This window comes from Desmodus rotundus, chromosome 7, assembly GCF_022682495.2.
Source record: "Desmodus rotundus isolate HL8 chromosome 7, HLdesRot8A.1, whole genome shotgun sequence".
In the NCBI taxonomy this organism is placed as follows: domain Eukaryota; kingdom Metazoa; phylum Chordata; class Mammalia; order Chiroptera; family Phyllostomidae; genus Desmodus; species Desmodus rotundus.
The window spans coordinates 63,856,966-63,883,432 of record NC_071393.1 but is presented as its reverse complement, the minus strand read 5'-3'; the positions used below and the strand labels follow the sequence as shown (position 1 = coordinate 63,883,432).

Here is a 26,467-nt window from a genome sequence, read left to right as displayed (position 1 = left end):
ATTCAGGCCCTTGCCTTTAGACCTCATTGGCTTTAAATTTTCTCACTAAAATAGTTTAATCCACATTTCTGACAAAGTAGGTGACTGATTTCCCTAACCTCCCTTTGTTCACCAGGTTCCTCCAAATGAATTTTAGTTCTTCTGCTTACTGAGTTACTTCATCTGGTGTTTTCCTAAGTGTGGAATGTATGAAACATGGTTTTAGGTGGTAAATAGACTTTTTTCTCACTTTAATTGCTGTCTTTTAATGGATATCATAATAGTACAATTAGCTTGTCAAACCCATGGGATTTAAAGTTTCCTTTTAATTATATTTGATGTTAAACAGTGAGTAAATTCAAAGAAAACTATTAAGCAAATTATATGACAGATACATGTGACCAAAAAAAAATTAAAAACAGGAGATGTGATTAATTAAAGTACAGAAACACTGAGCTGGTGCCTCCCATCATTCTTGGAAATTAAAAGATAAGGAGCATCCAGAGGGGCAGGATCTGGAATATATTTGTTTGGTGTCTTCTTTCTTCTCAAAAGGCTACTTCCTTTTGATGCTTCTTTCAAGTTCTTACCTGCAGGCTGCACAAAACTAACAGAACAGGTCTACACAAACTCACAGCCCCAAATCCACCATACCTTTTAGCCCTCTGGATAGAGAAAACCTGAGGATACCACTTAACTTCATGAAATAAAACAAAGAACAGGACAAAAACAGCATGGAATAAGCACAAATAAAATGACAATGACAGGAGCATAAAAAAGGGCCATAGTCATCAGGAACATCTTCACAAAAGTGGGCCATTAGATGGATTTAACATAATATGGATTATTGTATATCATCATTATATCAACTCCCACTTTCAAGTGCCTACTATGCCTGGAGTCACTGGACAAGGCACTTTGTGAATGAATGGCATTTTATTCAGTTCTCACAACAATCATGCAGAATTAGGTACTATCACCTGCACTTTTACTGATCAGGAAGGGGTCCCCCAAGATCACACAGCTTTTAGCAAAGTCAAAATTTGCATCATCCATCTGATTCCATTCAGAGATATTCTGAATCCAGCTCCCTCTGGATGCCCCTCACTTTTTCATTTCAAAGGATGATAGGATGCACCAGCTCAATGTTTCCCATATTTCAGTCTGTGCACGTAAGTACTCTGCTCTTTATCAGGGTTGCAGGTCCTTGGGGCACGCGCAGGTTTTTCCTGCCTGGCCCAGCCTCCCCCTCAGGCCTCTAATGAGCTCCTTTCCAAGTTGCCTCCGGGGACTGAAGCAATAGTTAGGCTGTTTTCCTTCCAGTCACCATCCCCACCCCCATCCTTCACCAAAGACAGGCTCCTACCCCCAGACCAAAACCAGATAGCAAAAGAGGCATCCTCCAAGCAAGGCTCATACTTCCCATCACACCCCTGGTGCTCGAGGGTTCTAAACTCAGAAAGATGCAGATGATGATTAGAGCACCACTCCAAGAAAGAGCAGTCCACAAGGTCCTTGGCTTATCAATGTGTTTCTAAAATTCCCATTCCCATCTTTGACATTCCCTCTCACACACGATGGGCATCTCCCAGAACGGAGCCTGTGACCTGCATGTCCCTATGCCTGGAGCCATTTTCTCCCCGAGATTCACACTGCTTTCTCCCTCTCCTTCTCCAGGTCATGCCTCAAATGTCACTTCTAGTGAGACCTGTCTCAACTATCCCCTGTCATTTTGCAGTCCCTTACCCTGCTATACTTTCACAGTGCTCATCTCCACCTGAATTTTTTATGATCATTTACCATCTGTTTTCCTTGTTCTATGAGAACCAAAACTCTGAGCTGTTCCTTACTGTGTCCACAAATACATTGAAGGCACTAAATGAATGTTTGTTGAATGAACAAATGAATGAACAAACGAACAAAGGTATGTGCGAACAAATAAATGAGAAGGCAAATCAGTCATGAAATAAGGCAAAAGGAAATAGAAATGAAAGCAAGCTGCAAACCTGTAGAGCCAAGCCTGAGTCCCAGCTCTACAAGCTGTGACAAGTTATTGTCAGTATATGCCAGGCACTCTTCTAGATGCCATGGGGAATTAGCATGAACAAAACATACAGAAATTCATGCCTGACTTGAGCTTTTATTCTAATGGTAAAAGGCAGATGATAAACTAAAGAAGTGAATAAAACATATAGTGTTTTCAGTGGTAATAAGTTCTGGGAAGGAAACTAAAGCACGGAAGAGAAATAAAGGGTGGGAAGGAGTAGTGTGTGATTTTTAACAAGGGAGCCACAAAAGGCCTCTTTGGAAAGGACATTTGAGCAGAGACCTGAGTGGGTGACAGAGTAAGCCATGCAAGTATCTGGGAGAAGAGCAACTCCAGACAGAGGGAACACAACTGCAGCTTGGGGTGTGTGGAGGATAGTAAGGAGGCCCATGTGGCTGGAGGACTGTGAGTGATGAGGAGATTTTAAAATGAGGTCAGGTTGGTAATGGGAATGGGGTAGGGGTGGCTTGTAGACTACTGTAAGGACTTCAGCTTTTGGACTCAAGAGGGAAGATTAGGGAATGGAATAGAGGTTCCACCTGACCTAGAGAAAGACCAAGGAAAACAGAGACCTGGATTCCAGTCTTCACCCACAGCCCTAAGAAATGAACACTCTCATCTCAAACACCAAAGACACAGGCTTCCCTTCTCCCTCAGCAACCTCACCCAACCATCCTACCTCTGGGGAGTTCTGCACTAAGTGAAATTACATCCCTCAAGTAAAATTTATTTTCTCTGTTGTCTAACCCTAATAAACATTCTAATAATTATACCTAAGCTTTCTATAATAGTTCAGAGCATGCTTTCTATATACCCTTTCATTTAATCTTACAACCTTCCAATACAGAAGATATTACCCTGATTTTATAAAGGAGGCAAAAAAAAAAGCCCAGTGAACTTAAGGAATGTGGCCAAATTATACACTTAGTAAGGGACAGAGTCAAACTAGGTTTCAGGTTTTCTGACACCTTTCTTTTTCACCACAACTGAGAACCACTCCCCATTGCAATGATATTCCAAGTATGATCTGCAGTCCTTTATGGGGTGTAAACTGACCTAAAAATGCTTGTTCTTTTTTTGGTTTTTATGAGCGACATACAGGCAATCTCATAGACTCTGATTTTTACATATGACAGAGGTTTTTTTTAACTGCCACTTTTAAGTGTATGTTGTTAAAGCTTGCTAAAATTTGATGTTCATGAATATATTATTAAAATGAACACTCTAGAATGAAGACTCTAATTCTATTTTATACTAAGAAGTCTGGCTGCTGCACAATGCCTGGCAGTGATGCAAAGCTCTGGTTGAATATGAAATGCTATTCCCCTAAAAGGTAGGAATGAATGGGGTACATAAGTCACTAGACCTTTGCCCCACCAAAGTATAGTCCAAAGATTGAGAAGCACAACTCCATGACCAACGTGCCACCTTTCTTTTCTCCTGGTCACACTACAACACTCCAGTCTCTCTCATTCCAAGCACCAGTCCTCACACTAACACGGCAAAATCTTAGATTTCTGTTTGACACAGTAATCACCTCCTGTTTTGCCCTGAAAGACAGCCCCCAAGACTTAGGAGAAAAGAGGTTAGGTCAGATGAGACAGAAAATCCCATCCAATGTCTACCACGTGACTTGGCAACTGGGGCAAGGGTTGCCATAAAGGGAAAGTAAGGCAGTTTTTAGACTAGGTTTATCCACTGTGATATCTGATCTTTGGCAAAGGAACCTATCTGGAGGTGGAACCACATTAGTGACTTGTTTTTCCTTATTATGGCCACTATATTTAGCAATTATCTTTGTTAGAAATTTTCCCAAGTCACCACTTGAGAAATACTTTTCAGGATATTGGAAAAATCCTTCCAGCATGTCATTGAGCAAGGGATCATTTGAGGATCAGGGACTGGGTTTCTGATAAAATCCAGGATGTGACATGTGCTACAGTGGATCTTCTTGATCCATCATCCTACCTGAAGAGTCTTTGTCTTCCCTCTACTTAACTAACTTCACAGAGTCAGCTTACTTAATACCCAAGCCTTCACCATCTACAGATCTGGGCCATAACCAAGCCTATACCATACTACATCTAGTAAATGTGAGGCATAATGATGAGCATCTTAGACCAAGCATTCTAAGGCCAAGTGCTAATCCTTCTCTTTGGTTGACAAGCTCTGTGACTTAACTTCACTGAACTCTAGTTTCCCCTGTATCTGGAAACTAGATAAATGATTTCCAAATGATTTCCAAGGTTTCTTCCAGCTTTAGCACACTGTGATCCTAATTATCATCCAGACCAATTCTTAGGGACAATTTAGAGGAAAACCAAGGAAATCCAATGGTATAAATGTCTTATAATCCAGTAGAAATTCTGTGATTTAATTTGTTAAGGCACTGGAAACAGAGTGAAAATTCTCCCTATGCATCCATTCACTAGCCCTTGTGTGACCACAGGAGTTTTGACAAATGATCTCTGGGGCACCTTTCAGTCCTATTAGCTGTGACTCTGTTTCAGTGGATGGAAACTGAACTCTAGAGACCTTAGAGTGAGGTCCAGCTCAGCCACTCAATATCTTAACCACTCTTAGCTTCATTGACTTCATCTGCAAGATGGATCTAATATATCACCTCATGTAGTTTATAACAATAATGTTTGTTGAGGTAGTGTAAACACAAGCTGTTTGTAAGTAGTAAAGTACTTTCACAAATGATAGTCGTCTGTGATTATTATGATCCTTTGGACAGACTCCAAGTCTTTTGCATCAATGGCTTTTGCTCCAACCAGCATGTCCTTCCACCTCTGAGACATAGATTTTTGTGATTGACTTAAGCCTTAAAGTTATGTTTCACCTGACAATAGCCACTGGCATTTCTCATCAAAACCAAAATAATTCCTTTCTCCCTGTGAAAATATGGTCCTGAAGCAAGACCTGAAAGTAAGAGATGACATGTTAAGGAGATAGATAATAGCAGAAAACTTAGCGACTTCCCTAAATATTAGCACTCAGAAGACAGCACACATCAAACAAGCTGCCAAAATGTCATGCTCAGATCTCAGAAACCCTTGCAAAGTTCTTTGTATCCAGCTACACTTGTTCTGCCCCACCCACCTCCTTCCAAGCAGATGGACTAGACAGGGGGCAAGGTTTTTGTCATGATGCCTGAAATGGTGCTTTCAGATAAACTCATCTTTGGAACGGGAACTCAACTCATCGTGGAAGCAAGTAAGTTACACATTTTACTTCGTTCTGCATATTCCTTGGAGTTGTGAGGTGATCCTGAATGAATGGTGCTTCTTGGGATGTCAGGAGGTTCTAAATTGGAAATCTACTGAGGTTCATTGTTGCTGCGAAGAGCTGGGGTACAGTTTGAGCACAAATTCATTAGATTTCTCTCAAGAAAATATTCTATGTGTGCTAGAAATTGTGTTCTACAGATTATTTCATAGTCTTCTACAACTGCCTAACAAAAGCCCTTGGTCTGGCCCCCTGACCAGGGGCTGGGATCAGGAGAAAGGCAAGCCATAGATGAAGAGTCTCTCCACTGTTTATGAGGGAAAAGAGTTATGGCTGTGGTGTAAGGAGGAGTTAGAAAAATATTCTTAAAGGAGTTAGATCAGGAGCATTTTCTCTACCTCAAATGACAAAGTCAGTCTTGCCCTTGTCTCTTGTTGCTGAGAACTTTCATTAAATCAACATGCCTAGCTCAAAATAAATGATCTACAAGGTCCCATACTAGCCTGGGTCTGCCAAGAGCAGTTAAGTGCTCACCTCCCCTGTTAGCCCTGGATCTGAGCACTCTGCACAGGGCTCAGGAGCCTGCATCCAGTATAGAAACACAGCCACCACTTCAAGACAATAGAGAAGTAATGGCATTCTCCTGGACACATTGCTCACTAGTAGTCTGTTCCAGGGTTTGGAAATCCAGAGGCCGTATTCAGGTAGTCGGGATAGCTGCCAATAGTCAGTCACTGGGACCAGCCCAGAAAACAACAGTCTGTCAAAAGTTTCACCATATGCCAAGTCCAATGCATAGTCCCTTACATGGTTAGACTTTGATTTTTTTTTTTTTTTAATTTCAGAGGAAATAAAGAATGTGGCGAGGCTGACAGTCCTGAAAGAAACTAGTAGTGTCAACAGGGTCTGTGTCTCTCAGAGAGTGATATAAACTTACAGGGGTTCTGGATTGCCTACTGCTTCTAGGGAAATAGTGGGATTTGGTGAGTTTTCTTATCTGTGAGGGGAGAAAAACTAGAGCTATGAAAAGGACAGAAAGACAATTACATTGTAGCTGATTACAGTCTCATTGATGTCGGACAAATTGCATCTGATCAAAAAGTATTGTTTCATTTTCCCTTTAAATCATTTCCACTTGAAATTCAGCATTACCTGCAGTGTTAGAAATCTCTTAGGCCATGTCTTTGGGAGCCTTAGGAAGAAGGAAAGAGATGAGACTGATGTTTAGCCCCTCTGCCAGGACGCTGACCATGCTCTCCAATGATATTCAATTTAGTTCTCTGGTTTTCCCTTCCAGCAGTGATGGAGTGTAATATGATGGTGTGAGGCTCAGGTAGAGGGAGTGAGAGTTTCAAATCAACCCCCAATCCTTAAAGTTTTGACAGCAAATAATGGCCCTATACAACTGTCATTCCCTTTGGCTCTAGCTCTAGACTCTTGATATTTGGTGATGAGACGGAGAAATCCATTGGGTCTTTAAGTTCATCTTCACATGATTACTACATCCTCCTGAAGCTTGCATCTGGACCCAGAGTCAGGAGAAATTATAAAACAAAAGTAAGCAATCCAAAGCAATCACAGGCTCTTCTGACCTGCACTCATAACATGCAGCACCACTGGACTCCCCTGGCAACTGTCAATTTCTTGTTCAACCATCAGTTCCTTCGAAAGCCTTTCCCTGGGCTCAGGGAATTGGAAATCAGATTTGTTATTATTGGGAGACTCAGTCTGAGTGATCGGGGAGAAATTAGATTTCTAATCAAAAAGCAGTATTTTTGACCCAAGAGAAGGGAGCCAAAATATGAGAACAAGACTTGTATCTAAACCCTCCTCATCCTAACATTCACTATAAGAAATGTCAACATTCAGTGTCCCATCTCTGCTCCCAAGCTATTGTGTTCTTCTTAGAGAGGTCTCCCAATAAACCAGGAGTTAAATTTTCCATCTTGAAGGTAGCTGTCAGTCACTTGTCACCCTCTTCTCATGCTCTGTCTCAGCACTGTCCTGTCCCAGTGTTTCTCAGCTGGGGATTTCATGCTCACATCCTTATCCAGCAGTTAAACTATTGTTAGCTACAAAAAGAACTGAGACTCTATGTACTGGGGCCCCTGAGCTCATCAAGGGCAGCTTTTTAGTTCTCTGAGCTGTGGGGTCTCTTGGCTGGGATCCAGACTGAGGAGGCAGGACACAGATGTTCTACCCCAGGCCCCAGGGCCAGCCCCAGGCTGTTACCTGTGAGGCTGCATCACAATGTGCTCCTGGTACACCCGACAGATGTTTTTTGGAGTTGGCACCAAACTCTTCGTGGAACCCAGTGAGTTGATTTTTTCCTATATATTTCTAGGGGTTACTTGAGTCTTGGGAGTGGGGCTGACATCCAGTTTGCATTACTTGAGAAATTATACCTAGGAGATGTGGAGTGGGCCAGAGTGGAAGGAAGCATTAGGCTGAGTCACTGAAGTATCTCTATAACTATTTTTATTTTTAAAAATGTATGTTAAAACTATAGCTCCCACTTATTTCTGAAATCTTCAGGGCATCCCAGGAAACACAGAGAAATCTAGAAAATTTATACTAATAATTGGAGTATATGGGTGTAGGAGGGGCAGTGGCAGATACACTTGGGCCCAAATTCTCCAGAAAGTTGCTTTATCCTTACACGTCCCTTTGGTTAAACTGACTATTGTGCCTGCCTTATTACAACCTCAAAACAAACGTCCCACAGCTTGGAAGATTTAGGAGAGAGGTGTTTAACCTGGTGGGGGTAATGAAGTAGAGCAAACTGACATTTTAGTGTTCAAGTTACCTCCCATGTTGGTAAGAGCCTTGGAATCGTCAGGGACATTTGTTATAGAGGTTGCCATTCTTAGGGAGCCAGCAGGACTCTATGCGAATCTAAACCCTAGATGATTTCTAAGTTTATATATTCAAGAAGACTATTCAGGAAAGATAGGTGCTTATTTTTGTATTGTTGACCAGCAACATAACCTTAGCATTAGATTAGTATTCATTAAAAAAAGTTTGAAAGTAAAATAACAATTATCCAAACATATAACACTTTGCAATACATGATGAAATGTAATTATATTTATAGACCAAAAAGACTGGAAATTCTCAAAAGATAAACAATTAAATAAGTCTTTAATTTAATTTTGGACTACAATAATGTAAATTTTACACAATTTCAAATTTTGGTTTAAGTCCAGTATAAAAATAGACTAGGTTACATGTGGCAACTATATTAAATGCATTCCATTTTTTAAAAGCTCAATTCAATCATATAGCCTTTTCTTTGGTTACCATGATATCCGAGAATAAATTGGATAAGACACTTCTTTCTTTCAAACAATTATTTTGAACATATATACACTGAGAAAGAGAGTATGAGAAAACTGTTTTACCAAATCAATGTACTGTGCTCTATCTAAAATGTGGATGACCAGATTCAGATCTCAATGTCATAAGTGGAACTTCAGACATCTGTGTTGGCAGATATATAACATTGTTCAAATTATTCAAACCAGGTCTCTCCAGCCCAAAGTGATTATTGACAACTCCCTTTGAGTATAGATTTTTCAATCCCAAACCAACCTTAATTAGCCAACTAAATCCAGCTAGGATTGGGTCATACCCTTAAGTAATCAAGGAGATAGAGTTGTTTTGGTTTTGTTTTCTAATGGACAAGTTTCTTTTCTCTATAACTCATAACTCCCTTGAAACTCAACCAGAATACATATCAAACCAAAGTCAGAATAGTGAGCAAGAAATGAGGCAGTTCTGAAGGGAGGTGAATGAGTAGAACATGTGGTTTGTAAGCCGTTGCTGCTAGGGTTATCAGTGCCTGTTATCAGTGGCTTCATTCTCACATAGGTTGAAAGCAGGTTCCAGGAGAACCATCTGAAAAATCCCCAATCCCCCTCTTGTCTAGAGCTAAAGCCAAAAATAGAAGAAACTAGATTGCTTAAGGACTAGTTTCCTGTCCTGAGTGACTGGAATAGAATCCAGTCTTTTAGTTGAGCTTCCCAGGAGAGAAAAAAAATGGAGAATTACAATAGCAATGATGAAGAGCTGATTCTCCCTGAAAACCCTGACCAGCTGCGGTCCCTTTTCAAAGTGATTAGCAGGAACTTCCTGACAAGCAATCGCTCTGTCTCAACCAAACATAACTGATTGATGTGGTTATAGCTCTGCTTCCATGAGCTTCACAGCTGAAACCCAAATCCAGACTCAAAATAAAGCACCAGAAAAATCATTCCACATACACATTCATTACCAAGACTTTTTGTTTAGCAATACCTTATGTCTTGATTGTAGGCCATAGTAAATAAAAAGTACACTGGAATTCAACATATTTTTAAGTTGATACCAAGAAGCCAAACTCAGCTAAGTTTTGAATATGAAGGGCTGTATTGTATTCACACTAGCTAATAATATTGAAAACAAGCAGTTAAGCATACAATTGGGAATAGGTCCAGATCACCATTCACAGGCAGGTTGATGGTCTTTCCTGATTTCAGGCATTTTCAGAGCTCTTTCTTTAGCAGTTATTTGAAGATAGCTTAGAGTTAAAGTCTCCATAGACACAAAATATATCACAATTCAGAAATTAAATAAGGCACAAAGGGAAAGAATCATTACTACCACCCTGAAAACTTCAAGACTTTTGGTTTTAAGTGGGAAAAAATGCACATACCAAATAGCAGATATATGATAAATCAAGGTGAGGCTCGACAGGAGAGAAGACCAGGAGGAGACTCAATTATTGGGACCAACTTTCTACCATTCCACTTAGAATAAAACAAGAAAATGGATTTCAACTGGTTTTATGTGTATAAGGACTTCCTGAGAAAAACAGTTGTATTCGCTGATTAAAGACTCAAAGGAAACTGAAGGGTAAACTCTTAACAAAAGAATGAGTAGCCACCTAAAAACAGAGAGATGTATCACTTAACTTCACCGGATCCCTTCCAGTCCATAAAATTGAGGTGATGCCCTGAAGTGACCCCAACACCATCCTTGGAGTGATTGAACAGTTATGTAGTCCTTCTCAGACCTTTGATTCTTTAATTGACATACTGCAAAGCATGAGCATCTGCCCTGATCTCCCTCCAAGGGCCCATGCATTTAAAATAAACCACCTGCAGACAAGTATTCAGCCTGACCTTGACTGTCCAGAGGATTGATTAATAAAACATAAATAATTAAAAGTCAGATGATTGAGAAACCTTTTTGTAGTTGTTATTTTCCTTCTCTACTCCATATCTCTTAGCAGCTCCTAACTCAAAAGAAAACTGACTGCCTTTCATTTCTGCTCCCCTTGGCCATCCTCATGGAGGTGCAGACAAGCCCAAGTCACTAATAGGATGCAGGAAAGTCTGGGTTATAGTGGTAGGACCCAGGGAAATTGAGGCAAACACTATTGTTTAACTTCAACACGTTGTAGATAATCATCTCATTAAATAAATTGATTATAACTGCAGAAAGTCAGCCTCCTGCCAAACCATCTGTTTTCGTCATGAGAAATGGGACGAATGTTGCTTGTCTGGTGAAGGATTTCTATCCCAAGAATATAAATATAAATCTCCAGTCATCCAAGAAAATAATAGAATACGACCCAGCTATCGTCATCTCTCCCAGTGGAAAGTACAATGCTGTCAAGCTTGGTCAATATGGAGATTCTAATTCAGTGAAATGTTCAGTTCAACACAACAATGAAATTGTGTATTCCACTGAGACTGAACAGACAACTAATTCTCCAGGTAGGTCATATCTGGCCTCACTGGGGCCAGGAATGTGGGGAAGAAGCGTTGGGGAAAGGGAAGCTGGAGATGCAAAACAAACCCTTAACGGATGCCTCAATATTACATCATGCTGGAAACAAGACATAAGCCCAATAATAGCCTGTCTTTGGCTGGAAACTGAACTTTCTGCATTTCTGAGCTGGAATCTAAGATAAAATTCATATTACTTGATCCCCATCTTTGTTCTTTACCAACAACTGTTTCATTTATACTAATAACTACCCTATTACTAGACTCTGGGGTTGAAAATCCAGGTGCAGTCTAATCTAGTGTGAAGGCCAAAGCAAAGCGCAGCCCAGCCTTTCACAGGTAAAGAATCTTAGTTCTTCCTACAAATTAGAGGCACGCCTGGATGTTGGCCTCATAATGTAATAAAAATTTTAAAAAATATCATAATGTCCGGAACAACAGTAGGTCCTTAATAAATGTGTAAAGAGTACACGTAATAAAAAAAGAAAAAAAAACAGAACAGTAGGTATGTTAGCTGTGCAAATAGCTGTATGACCTTAACCAAGTCATATCTCTGGTCCACAGTTTACTTACTTAAAGTCTTCTCCGGTTTTAAAACCTAAAATCCTTTGAGCCTCTTGGTCACCAGTGCAAATCTGACCTCTTCGTTTGTTTCAGGTGACCTAAAACCAACGGAACCTGTAATCATACAGCAAACTTCAGAGAGCTGCCATGAACCTAAAGGTTAGTTGAAATCAAAGGGTCAGCTTCACTAGTGAGGGTTAAAGCAAATGTCTGATAAGGCCAAAACTCATCAGATTTCAAAAGAAAACAAAAACCATACTTGAGCCCAGTTGGGTCCCCCTGACTCTCCCAGGAGAGCTTGGATGGCAAGCATGGGATTCCAAAGCTCTCCAGGCTGGCTGTGAGCAGCAGCAGCCTTTGGGCACTGAGGGCCGTCTGGCACCAAGCTGGGCTTGCAGACCAGGGAGGATCATGGTGACCCAGGCATGCTGGTGTCAGTGCTGTGGGCCCAGTGCCTGGAAGGGAATCGATTCTCTCAAGGAAGCCACCATGTTCACTCTTCTTCAACCACAGTTCTCTCCAGGAAAGTGAACATGACGTCCCTTACACTCCTGGGGCTCCGATTGCTGTTCATTAAGACTGTTGCTGTCAATTTTCTCTTGACTGCCAAGTTATTTTTCTGTTAAGGTAAGAATTAGCTATTTCTTATTCTTACTTCCACCCGAATGATGCTGCACATGGAAAAAAGAAGTTAAGAAATGGCAAAAGACCAAGCATTGGGAAGGGAAAAACACAAAGACACATATTTCAAATTAATGAAGGGGATTATCTCAATACTCAGCATAAGAACACCCCACCTCCAAGGGGCCACTGGCTATTTGCAAAGCTAACAGTAAAGCTTTACCTAAAGCATATTCAAGGAGAGCAGAATCTGTTTTTGCCCAAAGGGGATGCTAGCTCCCAATCCTTGATCACAGGACTCTGATGTATAGGCCAGCCTATCATTGGGGTAAGCCTATTCCTCCATTAGTCATGAAGAGCCCACTATTAGCTACTCAGGGTGCACACAAAGTTGAGGCTGAGATATTATTTACCAGATATTACTTGTATTCCCTCTTCAGGTGAACTTAGATATGAAATTCAAACTGGGGTCTAAGTTTGCCTGTGAAGCTCCTTCCCCAATATGCCCAAATACTCCTCAATCCCCACTCCTGACCTAGGAACAACCCTAGACTTGGAGTGTTGAACTGACCCACCCCGGCCTTCAAGCATACCCAGTCATTCCCAAAGAAGTGACTGTTTTATCAGCAGGCCCAAGGACACAGGCCATGTGGCTGTATAAAAAAGAGCACTACACCAGGAGTCAGAAGATCTGGGTTTTAGTCCTGACTTTGTTACTAGCTCACTCATGTTGCCTTAACCAGGTTGCTTCACCTCTCTGGGCCTGGGTTTTTGCATCTGTAAATCAAAGGAGTTAAGAATGACTTGGGGAGAGTAAGTCATGACTTGTGGTAACACCGATGCACAGGGAGTGACCAGGTGAACTGTTGCCATGTGTGGAAGGGAAATGTGCCAAAATAGATTAGTGATGTCTGCAAGTGGTACAGCCACAGCAAGTACTGGCCATCCTGAGACTGCAACTGCTACAACTCCTTCCAGAATTGACAGTCTATGATTCCACATTAACTCTTACAACTTTCCTTCACTTGTAGGCTGACTGGCAGCAGAAGGCTACACTCCCTGAAAGAAACCAAAAGCCTACAGAAGTGCTCTCTCTAAGGCTCCTGACTTCTCAATGATTCAAGTTAACCCATCCCAGCCTTGCTTAAATGGCTGCTACCCAAACAAGTTTTTCTTTGAAGGCAACAATCCCAGCTCATCCTCCAGCCTGGTGAAAAGACAAAGTCCTGGGGGTGGGGGTTGTTGGCCCTAAGTGCTTTATATGCTGCTTTATAAATGGGACAGAGGGCTCATTTTTTTATTTCTCCAACTGATACACTTTGAAAATGGTGTCTTGTTCTTTTTACTTTGCCTTCAGAAATAAAAAGTAGGAGCCAACAGGTTCCCAGCTCTGTTCTGCAAGAAGAAACAGACCCTGGGGGAAGGAAAGCAGGTGTCCTTCACCTAAACATGAAAGGCTCTGCTCAAAACCCAGCACTAGATTGGCCCCAAACAGGCATCACATCCACAAAAGCTCTTTCTGCTCTTTCTACTACTTTACCAACAAAATGACATTGGATTCCCTAACACTCTCCCTGTAGGCAACGGGGTTTTAAAATCTCATCTAAATACTTTCCAAGCCATCACAGAGATCAGAGTAAAAGACAGAGGAAATGGACATCTATTAATTGATTTAACAAACATGAGTTGAATCTCTTTAAATTCCAGGCACTGAGCTGAGGGTGCAAAGATGAACAAGACAGGCTTTTCAAGAAACTAACTGTGCAGGGTTTTCTGGAGGGAAGGATAGGAATTAGAGCCCTAGATTTCCCCTGTAAAAAGCAGTGTCTTTACTATCTCTTGCCCACTCATCTCTGCGTGGAGAGTTAGAGGCCACTGGACACTGCCTCTCACCTGGGCCCTTGGTGACACTGTTTTTCTGCCATTTTCCTCTGACACTGCCCCTGCTGCATTTATTCAAGTGCATTGTGTGTGCCTCACCTCTGGCTTTACCTACTGCAACCACTGCAGGGGGAAGTGGATGCTGTGAATTCACTGTTGGTCAGACTGAGCGTCTAGGTCACACCCCAGCTTCCTGAGCCCCCAGCCTTCAGGCCTCTGACTCCAGGACCCAGCCATGGGTTTCCTGCTGTTGCTGTTCCTGCTGCAGCAAGTAAAACAGCAGTGTCCCCACTGTGGCCCATGACCCTGCAACTCCCACCTCACCAAGGACACAGCTGTTTCCAGGCGCACCCACGCAGGTAGCAGAGCCCTAGCAACCCAGTATTGTGGTTTCCTCAGCACCCATGTGGGTGTCAAGTGGGGGCTTATGAGGTTACAAGCGAAAGAGCACCCCTCGCCAACCACTCCGCTGCCATTGCTGTTGCAAACTCCCACATTGTGTCCTCACAGCCCAAATCAAAGACAGGAGGCAGTAGCACTCTGAGTAAAGAATGCTTGTTTTCAAAACAATCTAGGGGAATAAACCAGGTCCATTCAGGGAAAAACCATGAAAGGATTCCACACAACTTCATCTTTTATGTGTAAAGGATGCTTGTTTTCTAAACATTCATATCTGTTACCTTGAGTCATGATAACTGTTTCTCTGAAGTTACTAAACACAAAATATCACATTCTTATTTTTCAAATGGGAAAAAATATGCCCTTCCAAAAAGGTACATACCTTGTCCAAAGTCATACAGTGAGGCAGGGGTATTACTGAGAGCAGAACCAAGTCATCAAGAGTGCCACCCAAGTCCCTCTACAGTGGCAAACCTCATGCCCCGACCAAGGACAAGGTGTTGATTTGAAGTTCAGGTAGGCCAGATTGGCTAAATATAAGATTATCCTTTATTTATATAAATGAGCCACCCGCTGGCCCACTTTGATCATCAGAAAAAAGGCATCCTCACACATCTCAAGACCATGAATTTCTCCTACCAAGAGGAGCCTTCAGAAAAGATTGAGGGCAGGGCTTCCAGCCAACATGGAGGCATAGGTAGACACACTGTGCCTCCTCGCACAACCAAAAGAAGGACAACAACAATTTAAAAACAAAAAACAACCAGAACTGACAGAAAATTGGACTGTATGGAAGTCCGACAACCAAGGAGATAAAGAAGAAACATTCATCCAGACCAGTAGGAGGGGCGGAGGGGGGCAGCCAGGGCAGAGAGGACTCGCTGCAAGGCGGTGGCTGGCAGACCCAGCATGGTGGTGGATTGTGGAATGGGGCAGGCCAGGCTGCAGCTAGTAGACCCCACAAGGTGGTGGCTGACAGACCCTGCGGTCCCACACTCACACATAGATAAACTGGGAGGAACGGTGGGGGAGCGGAGCAGACTGTGCAATCCAGGGCTCCAGCATGGGGAAATAAAGCCTCAAACCTCTGATTGAAAACACCTATGGGGGTTGAGGCGGCAGCACAAGAAACTCCCAGCCTCCCAGGAGAGTTCACTGGAGAAACTTACAGGGGCCTAGAGCGTGCTCAAGCCCACCCACTCAGGAATCAGCACCAGAGGGGTCCAATTTGACTGTGGGTAGCAGAGGGAGTGACTGAAATCCCGCAGAGAGTGCAGCAAGTGCGACTGTTCCCTCTTGGACCCTCCCACACACACAGCGTCACAGTGCAGCAACCAGCGTTACCCCGCCCTGGTGAACACCTAAGGCTCCTCTCCTTTACATAACAGGCACACCAAGACAAAAAAAATGGCCCAAATGAAAGAACAGATCAAAGCTCCAGAAAAAATACAACTAAGCAACAAAGAGATAGCCAACCTATCAGATGCACAGTTCAAAACACTGATAATCAATTTGGTCACAAATTAGATGAAAAAATGAAGGCTATGCTAAGAGAGACAAAGGAAAATCTACAGGGAACCTGTAGTGAGGCAAAGGAAACTGGAATTCAAATCAATGGTGTGGACCAGAAGGAAGAAAGAAACATCCCACCAGAAAAGAATGAAGAAACAAGAATTCAAAATAATGAGGAGAGGCTTAGGAACCTCCAGGACATCTTGAAATGTTCCAACGTCTGAATTATAGGGGTACCAGAAGGAGAAGAGGAAGAGCAAAAAATCAAAAACTTATTTGAACAAATAATGAAGGAGAACTTCCCTAATCTGGCAAAGGAAATAGACTTCCAGGAAGTCCAGGAAGCTCAGAGAGTCCCAAAGAAGCTGGACCCAAGGAGGAACACACCAAGGCACATCATAATTCCATTAGCCAAGATGAAACAGAAGGAGAGAATCTTAGAAGCAGCAAGAGAAAAGGACACAGTTACCTACAAAGGAGTTCCCATAAGACTGTCAGCTGGTTTCTCAAAAGAGACCTTACAGGCAAGAAGGGGCTGGCAAGAAGTATTCCAAGACATGAAAGGCAAGGACCTACATCCAAGATTGCTCTATCCAGCAAAGCTATCATTTAGAATGGAAGGGAAGATAAAGTGCTTCTCAGATAAGGTCAAGTTAAAGGAGTTTATCATCACCAAGCCCTTATTCTATGAAATGTTAAAGGGATTTATCTAAGAAAAACAAGATCAAAAATATGAACAGTAAAAATGACAGCCAACTCACAGTCATTAACAACCCACACCTAAAACAAAAGCAAAAGCAAACTAAGCAAACAACTACTACAAGAACAGAACCACAGAAATGGAGCTCACATGGAGGGTTATCAACAGGGGAGTGGGAGGGGGAGAGAGGTGGGAAAGGTACAGAGAATAAGTAGCATAAGTGGTAGGTAGAAAATAGATGGGGGGGGCTGGTAAGAATAGTATAGGAAATGTAGAAGCCAAAGAACTTACATGCATAACCCATGGATATGAACTATAGGGGGGGGAATGTGGGAGGGAGGGGGTGTGCAGGATGGAGTGGAGTGAAGGTGGGGAAATGGGACAATGGGGTAATAGCATAATCAATAAATATATTAAAAGACAAAAAGATTGAGGGCAGCTGCCAGAGGGGGCAGTAGCTGCATTCAGGTCTGGGGGCCATCACATTGTGAATTACAGTTTTCCAGAGCTTTCACAAGCTGGGTCACAACAGCCCTGAGGGAGTCTTCAGGAGACCGTTACACACTCAGTAGACAGCAGACCAGAAGCCCCGAGGCTGCGTCATTTGCTCAAGGCCTTTGGCTCCATCACCCTGTTCTTTTCCTTCCTCTCCATAGTGACTGCTCTTCACCAGTCTGTTTTAAAGCCCAGATGAACTGTTGCCCAAACCACCTACTGATACAGCCTCCTAGGCTGTAGCTGCAAGACAGAACCCTAAACATGTGGCACAGCACCTTGTCTCTGTCATTAACTAGCTATCTGACCTTGGGAACATCCTTCATCTTTCCGGGCCCCAGTGTGTTTCCCATAAAATAATGTCTGAGACGTTACTATTTCTAAGATTACATATAACTCTAATATTTGTCTTATGGCATAGAATTCCATGGAGGTAGGGAAAGGGGATCTGATTCCCAGGCTGAGGGTGTATCTGTTCTGTTCCCCTGGGAGAGTAGTTCTCTCCGCTGGAGACACTGCTCAGCTCCAAACTCAGGGACTTTGAAGCTGGGATTCTGGGATTCACAGGCAGCTTTCCAGGAATATCTCAATGCTCTTCAGGGAAAGAAAAATGTTCTCCAGATGAAGGAAGTGAAATTGAGGTGTCAAAGAGCATCCAGGAGAAATAAGGTGGCTGTACAAGAAGACACAGAGAAAAGATAAATTGGGGAAAATGTGTTTAAATAGATAACTTTGTGTCCAATTTGATTCTTAAAAAGAAAACAGAACAGTTCACATTAATGGATAAATAACGGAGACTAAAGTAAAGACAATTCTGATGAGCACCCCTCAGACTGGCCCTTCAGCTGCCGCATTCTAATACCCTCACAGCACACACAGCACAGACTTGCCAAGCCCACTCTTTCCTCAGACTCGCAGCTCTCCTTCCCTACCGCAGGCCCCTGGGGCAGCAAGGGGACACCATGTTAGGAATGGGGGGATGCTCTGCTCCATCTGAAGCCAGCATGCTCCCCTGGATAGGACAGGCATTTTATTATTCAGCAGCCATGTTAGGGCACCTCTGAAGGCCAGGTGGAACACAGCATCACCAGGAAGAAGGCTGCCATGTCCAGGGACACAAGCTGCTCTACCAGGCCACGCCCAGGGGTTTGTGTGCAGACTTCCTGGGCACCTGCATCACCGTGGGTACATATGCCACAGTAGTAAGTGGCTCTGTCTTCAGTCCTCACTGAGGAGATCACCAAGTTGAAGGTTTCATGGGTCTGACTGTGCTGCACGGAAAACCGACCCTGAGTAAAATCCACATCAAGGGCCCTAGTGCCATCCCTGTAAAGGATAAACTGAAAGGAACGATCTGGCCTTATGCGGTACCAGTATAAATCTGGATCTGAGTATTCAGAGTCATAAGTACAGGGCAGTGTCACCTCACTGCCACTTTCCACAATCTTGTCTGGGGAACTCTGGGTCACTTTTTCACACAGCATGCCCTTGTCTGTGAAGAGAAGAAATGAGGAAGTGGTCATGTCCTGCACCCCCAGCCCCTGGGTCCAGCACAAGCCCACCCAGAAGGAACTCAATTGGCAAAGACAGGAGAAGGACACAGAGATAAAGGTCAAAGGCAGAGAATAACTGGAAAACCCACGTGAAAGAGAAAGGCTCCAAACCTTTGAAAGTCAAAAATGAGAAACTGGGTGGCAGAATGAGAGGAACATCCACAAATGGTGTACTTACAGAAAAGCAAAAGGCTAAAGCCCACAATACAGATCATCTTCTTTTCATATCAAAGCAGAGGATACTTGGTAAAACTGGGGTCCTGAAACTTCAGAGACCATCTTAGGGCTTTTGACTGGAGGGAGGCAGCAGGGAAATAAGAGAAGTCAGACAGCCCTGACAGTCACATGACTGAATTACTCAGCAGCAAAGGGTTCCAGCCAAGGAGAGGTGGTTGTCGTTATTTCGATCCTCAATCCACCTGGAACTAGTACTTTGGTGAAAACACAATGAAAATAAATTACCTGTTAAAAAAAGACAGGAATAGAAACTGCAAGCCCAACAATCACATGCTTAGATATCAAATTGCTCTAAGCGGCCTTCCCTCTATTTCCGTATCCTGGGGCCACAGGCTGGGGTACCAGTCCATGGTCGCTCTCCGACCATGGCAACACGGTCACATGACACCCAGCACAGCTGTGCACACTTGTACTCCATAAGTGGAACAAATGAATGAGCTCCTTAGACAAGTCCCTTACTCCCCTGTATAAAGACATCGGAGGATCAGAGAGGAGGGACTCTAAAATCTGTTCCAGCCACAAATTCTAGAAATCTTTTCTTTCCATTTCTTGAGGAGCGCCCTGACCCTGAGAGGGCTCCCTGCAATTCCCTTGTTAGGCCCCTTGCAGCACCCACTTGGCTCCATCTGAAAAAATACCCCCTACAGCAGAGCTCCCTGATGGGTAAACTGCCATGAGTGAGTGGGATACAAGCTTGCTGAGACAGTGGTCTGTGGGGCCAATGGGGCCGGCCTTGGGGGCTGGAGTCCCTGCAGCCAGCTCCCCAGCCACATGCCACACAAATGCTGTTTTCTGCATAATCCAGGACACGACCACAGTTGGGAGGCATAGCCCTGAAAAATAGAAGACTGACTAATTCATTGCTCCAAACCTAGGACTGTTTCTAGGAGTACTTGGAGCAGTTTGTTTGACTCTCTTTCCCCCAATTCATCCATAAGCCCTGTCAGTTCTACCATGAATATATCTCCAGTCCATCCACTTCCCTCATCCCCCAAACACCGTCATCCCTCAGGACCACTGACTGGTCCCCCTTGCTTCTGCTTCTGTCATCGGACAATCTCTTTGCTGGGTCTCTATGAAGGGTAAATCAGATGGCACCAGCTGGGTCTCCTTTCCTGGGCCTGTAACACCATGCAGATGGTCTGATGCCTGCCTCATGTGCAGCTTCCTTGCACATCCTCTCCTCCCTCTCTTACTCCCCTCAGCTGCTGTGGCCTTCCTTCTGGTCCTCTATCTGCCTCACTTTTCTAGCTGCCTGAAACTCTGGTCTGAGTTTTTCACAAATCTCAGCTCAAAAAGGCCTTCTCTGGCCACTCCAAGTAAATTAGTCACCACCAACTCCCGCCCCCGGGTCACCCTCAATTACATCTCTGTCTTATTTTCTCTTGTGTCTCTATTTGAAATCATTGGATTTATACATGTTTGTTATTTGTTTCTCCCATCTCAACACCCCCCAACACACACACACCATAATGTAAGCTCCATGAGGGCAAAAACACAGTTATCTTTTTGCTGACATATCATCCCCAGCCCCTAGGATTGTGTCTGCCACATAATTGACAATCAAAAATATCTGTGGAACAAAGGAATGCAACTTTGTTCACTTAAAAACTCACCATTGGCATGAGATGGTTGCCAGATTTAGCAAATAAAAATACAAGACATCAAGTTAAGTTTGCATTTCAAATGAACGACAATAAAAAAATTAGTTATATTTGGGACATATTTATACTAAAAAAAAAATAGTCACTGTTTACCTGAAATTCAAATTTCACAGAGCATCTTATATTTGACCTGAGGCATGGAGAATACCAAAAGTGAGCACCGGGCAGTCAGAAGCTTCCCTACTAACAATCCCCGGAGGGGCTGTCCCACTGAGCAGCTGCTCCCCAGGCCTGCACCGCCACCTGCAGGCAGGGCCCCCTCCACAGGGACCCAGACTTCTGCTGACAAAAGGCCACTTCAGCGCTTTCAGGTCTCTGATGTCCATGGGCTCTGCCAGTCCTCACCCAGGCTCTTGGTGACTGTCCCTGTCCTAAATGTGTTGCCTAGGCTTGATATTTATAAGAAAGCCAAGGGGTCCCTCCTCATCTGGGTGGTAACAATTTTCAAATTAAACCGCTGTTCCTCTTCTGACTGCCCCACCTCAATTACATCTGGCTGCACCTGAGAAGAGAGACAGCGCCCCAGACACCCTCACGAAGAGGTACACACCGCCCCCTGATGCTCCACAGAGAAGCTTGGACTCTGAGACCTCCTTGAGGTGGCAGAATCATGACTCTCCCCACCATGGTGTTCTTCCAACACACCTTAAAAGGCATCCCTTCAGGAAGGGCACCTCTCAGAACAGCAGCTCGGAGTCATGGCTAAGAGTGAGGCTCTGTCATAGAAACAGAGAGTATCTCAGTGTTGGCCAGAGACTGGGGGTGGGGATGTGGGGGGAATGAGGAGATTTTGGTCAAAGGGTACAAACTTCCAGTTACACAGTTAACAAGTTCTGAGGATCTAATGTGCCGCATGATTATAGTTGATAATACTGTGTTATATACTTGAAAGTTGCTAAGGGAGAACTTAAATGTTCCCACCACAAAAAAGAAAATGATGATTATGTGATATGATAGGGGTGCCAGCTAATGCTACGATAGTAATCATTTTGCAATATATAAGTGCATCAAATCAATGCATGGTACACATTAAACATATACATTGTTACATGTTAGTTATATCTCAATAAAGCTGGAAGAATTAAAGATACAATTATTTAACTTAAAAAACAATGTTGGGTTCTGGAGCTAGATTGCCTGCGCTCACATCAGCTCCAGCATTGACTTTCTGTAAGATGGAGATAATAATTACAGCAATGTGCCCAGCAGATGACCTAGAAATGTTAGGCATTACTGTTGCTATTGTTTTGTATTAAATAGCCTGATGAATATCATTTCTGAGAGATTTATTCTCATCAGAGATGTTCAGAGAAAAGGTGCTCAGTGAATCTGAAAAACAAAGTCTGAAAAACATGTGAGATCTGGCAAAAGACATGTTGATCAGTTGCAAAAAAAAGTACATCACATCTTTAGTTTGCTGTCAGTGCTGCAAACATGTCACTGGGCTCTGCACCCCCAAGACCTGAGCCAGCTGTGCTCTTCCCAAACCCCTAAGGGCTCTGGGGACCAGAGATGCGCCTACTAGCCCACTGTCCTAAGTCTTCCAAAAGTTGCAGAGCTTTTTCACGAGATCACAATGTGCAACCGAGCGGCCCCGAAATTTCGGGATAAAAATAACTGTCAAGATTGAATGACCTATTACAGACTTATTGCCCTTGAATATCTCTACCCCACCTCCTTAAAAGCTACCAATATCTGCAGCCTGAGCAGCTCCGCAGGACAGACAGTGCCCTGGACTGCCTTCTAGTAGCCAAAAACTACCACTCAAGAGGGGCCCCTTGAACCTGGAGGGGCCCAAGGGGTTTTGTAAACAAGGCCACTCTTGTCCCACAGTTTGGATCTTGATCACTACTATCACTTATAAATGGGGACTTTTCTCCCAGTTTCCTCTGAGGTGGGCAGATTTGTTTTTGACCTTGCAGCGCCCTCTACTGCTCTAATTAGCCCACCTCCGTAAGTCATACTGGATGTTGACAGAAAATAGGTCAGAGGAAAATATTCTTTGTTCACAATGTAAGTCAAACAAAGCTTCTACTTCTGTTCCCATTCCCCTTTCAACCCTGAGACTGGCAGCTGCTTCTCAGTCAGCCAAAAGGGCTCATTCTCCTCAGTCACTGAAAGAGGACTGTCTTTGAGAACATGAGTCAGCACCCTAAAAGGGTAGATGGACATTTTCCTGTCAACAAAATGCTTCATGCAATAACAAAGGACATAGGGAAATTTCTCTGGATGGATATGGACAAGTGCATCTCTTTTTCGTGAAAGAACAGAAGCATGATTGCAAAGGAAAAGCTTAAAAACATCTGAATGCTCAGTCCTGGGAATGAGGGGTCTAGAGAAAGGGTTTCCACATCCCTTTTTCTTGCAATACATTCCATTCCGAGACCCCAGCACAGACCTGGGCTGATGGATAACAGGAAGCATGCCAGGCAGGGATTGAGATCCAGCAGTTGTATTCAATCCCCAGGACTTCTGTTTTGGGGAAGGATCTTGCTGAAGGTCCTATGGGCGAGAACGAGAATGAGGAACCCTACCGTGTTTCGTTGCCCAATGTCCTCTACAGAGCCAGCACCTGACGGAAATCTGTGAAGAAGACAGGATACTCCATGGTGTTGCCGTTGCCACCGGTGGAGCACCTGTGGTCCAACTAGGTCAGTGATACCTTCTGTAATTGGACAGTGTGGGACTTGGCCTGACTTTTGCCAACCAGATTTATCAAGCCTTCTGTAGGGTTTTCTCTCCAATTATCCCTCAGGGCAGGAAGGACAAACAGGTTATATCTCAATTACCAAAGGCTAATCATTGCTTGTGGCTTTCTTGAGCACATTGTTAAGAAGAACTGTAAGGCCACCTCTAGACTCAGAGGTAAAGAATGACATGTCTGTTAGCAATATCTGCCATGGGAGCAGAAGCAGCAGGTAACGCCACACCGTCTGGCATTTGCCATCCCTGCTCTAGATGTCATCCCTGTAACGAGTCCCGCAGAGAAAGAAGAATCAGAGCCAACTCTCTGTTGGATTATCCTTTTGGTAAAGGGCACATATTTAAATACCTTTCCCTTGTCTTTCCAGGGATCTTGTGAGTCATTTCCCCCACTATCAATTGCTGTTGGCTGCAGCCTAAGAAATAAAATGTTAGAAATTAATTAAGATGTCCTGTATCTCTCTCTAAAATCATAAACTATGCATCAACACCAAAGACCTCCCTTGAATGACACACCCACTGTTTAACAGGGGTAATCATACTTGGGTTACTCAGTAGACCCTCTAAGACTGGGGACTACCCAGGCAAGGTCTTTGTTGTCCTGAGTCACATGAAGGAAGCAGCAGAAAAGAGGACTGAGACTCAGGTGTCCTGAGTTCTAGCCCCAGGTCTGCTTCTACCTACCTACATAACCTGGAGCAAATTTACCCCTCAGGGCTTCAGCTTCTTCATCTTCAAAATGAGAGCATGGGCACACACAGTTGCAAAGTTCCCTTTAAGGTCATGCATTCTAGGATGCTAATATATAAGGCTACAGATATGATCTGAGGGAGTTATTAGTTTTTATTTCCCTGTGCATGTTGCTTCAACTCCTCATTGCCCAGCAAGGTGGAAAAGCAAAACTTGCTTCTTCACTGGGGGTTAGCACAATTTCTTGATTCAATATGTGTGACTCACCAGAGCCCATAGGTTCAAGCTCAGATGCCAACTTGGAATCCAGTTATTATTGCATCTGGGAGAGAGAATGTGCTGAAAACAGCCTTTGGTAAAAACATCAATTTGGCAAAAAAAAAAAAAAAAGGCTCTGCATGGTGTGATAACATTTGATATCTTATTTATCATCTTTATCCTGAAATCTTTTCTGCTCCCATCCTATTTCTGCTCTGAAAGAAGGGAAAAGGGAAAAACTTTCCCAGGGAACATGGGTACCTGTGGGGGACAGAGAGATATCTCAGCCTAGTGAGGGAGGAGGACAAAGTCGATACCACATCCCTTTCAGCCATGCTGATGCATCTAGTTTTTGTAAAGGTGCTCACCCCTGTGGGAACGGGGTTAATATGAAACTGGCATTTGGGGCCTGGACTAGAAGAATCATGAAATTCAGCAAGTAATACCTGGAGGAATTAATTTTTTTCCATCTGAACATTGTTACAGGGATATTCAAGTGTTCCTCAAGGAATAGGAATACAAGATAAAATGTTTAATGCACTCAATTTAACAAATATTTATTAAGGGCCTGCAGTTTTTTCCAGGGATCCTCTGGCCAGTTTCTGAGGAGACGTAGTCATTGCCCACGTCTCCTCTAATGGAAGAGGGGTTTGTTGGTGGGCCAGAGACTGGGTGCACGAGAACAGGTTTACCTCTGAGACCCAGTTAACTGTAGCCCTGAGTCAGAAGCTCGGCTTCAGGAGAGCAAGATGTGCACAATGCATGGATAATCTAAAACACCAGGTAATCAAAATTCGTACTTTGTGATTGGCTTCAGCATGTACTTCATTATTTTGTGGCAGGTTTATCTTCCCAATTTTAAGTTTTCTTGAGCTGATCTGCAAAGCTCAGGAGAAAGCTTTTCAAGAATCATACATTTCTGAAATCAGGTTCCCAGCAGTCCATATAGGAAAGTGGCATTTTTTGTCTTTCTGATAATGAATAAGAGGGGCCTGGCATCACTCACATGCTTGATGCCTATAGGAGTGGCCTTCCCTGCTGCAGGCCAGAACCAGCAGCGAACCACCAGGCATTATGGTTGTGACAGATCTGCACTACAGGGTGGGCAGCAAGAAGCAGCCTGCAGGTGTTCAGGGGTCTGGGGGGCTCAGCTGCCTGTGAAGCCAGAGAAGCACTTTGGACCACCCTGACATGGTTGGTCCTCTGTCCTCATAGCCTGAGTCCTAAGCTGCATTAGTACAGAGGGGCACCCTAAATGACCTTGCTCACGAAGCAGGCCCCTACTGTGCCCTTAATCACTCTAGAGACAGGCTGTGTGTGGTCTGAGGAGAGGAAGTCACAGCTCAGCTCTGAGAGGGACTGTTAGTAAAGGGCCCAGGCACTGTGTGAAGAGCACTGAGAAACCCATTTTCAGGAAGGGGACTCAGTTAATTGTAAGCCTGGGTGAGTACCTCCATTCCGATATCATGTTAGCAGAACCCCCTCCATATCTGACCCCTGGCTGTCAGGGAGCTGAAACTCTTGGCTAGATGATGAATTTCCTTATCCAGTGGGAAAAGACTGTAAAGATCAAACCATTTTCCTGTGGGTAGGCAAGAGTCTGTAGTTTATGTAAAGGCGTCAGCCTCTGTGGAAAGGAAGGAAATAGGAAACTTACATTTGGAAACAGGACTCAAGTGAGAGTGAAATTTAGTAAGTACTAGCTTTAAACCAAAGGTGTTGGTTTATTTGGTTTGGGTTTTTAATTTTCTGGAAGCTCCAAAAAAAGAACACTTTACCGTGAGGATTTTGTTCCAAAATTCTGGCTTCAAATGTCTAAAAGGATCAAATGGGTAGGTAGCTGGTAGGCTTGGAAAACTTTATTTCCCTACGTGATAAGCAGAGACCTACTTTTCTTTGTGTGCTTGTTTTATTCTATTTAGGAAATGGGGAGGAGTAGGCACCCTGGGGGGGGAGGAAATGTTTACACAGCATTTTTAGATAAATTAGATTCAAAGAATCAAGTCAAAGACTAACAGCTCATAAAGTCTTTAAAGATCACCTAACTCACCAATTTAATTTTGCAAATGAAGGTGGTAAAATTCAGAGAGGCTTATGAACGTGCTCAAGGTCACACATCTGAGTCGAGTCCTGGGCAAAGCCAAAACCACTCATAGCTCTGA

At 43.5% G+C, this 26,467-nt stretch overlaps 1 protein-coding gene and 1 gene segment (V, D, J or C); both read left to right on the top strand.

The window, feature by feature from the left end:
* Nucleotides 1-26,467, top strand: part of LOC112301565 (T cell receptor alpha chain constant) — a 537,134-nt gene that overhangs the window by 439,474 nt on the left and 71,193 nt on the right. The window lies entirely within an intron of this gene.
* On the top strand, nucleotides 5,172-13,598 carry LOC123479393 (T cell receptor delta constant-like). The segment is given in 5 exon segments: nucleotides 5,172-5,245; nucleotides 10,738-11,016; nucleotides 11,686-11,751; nucleotides 12,106-12,219; nucleotides 13,245-13,598. Coding segments are annotated over 4 exon segments (528 nt in total).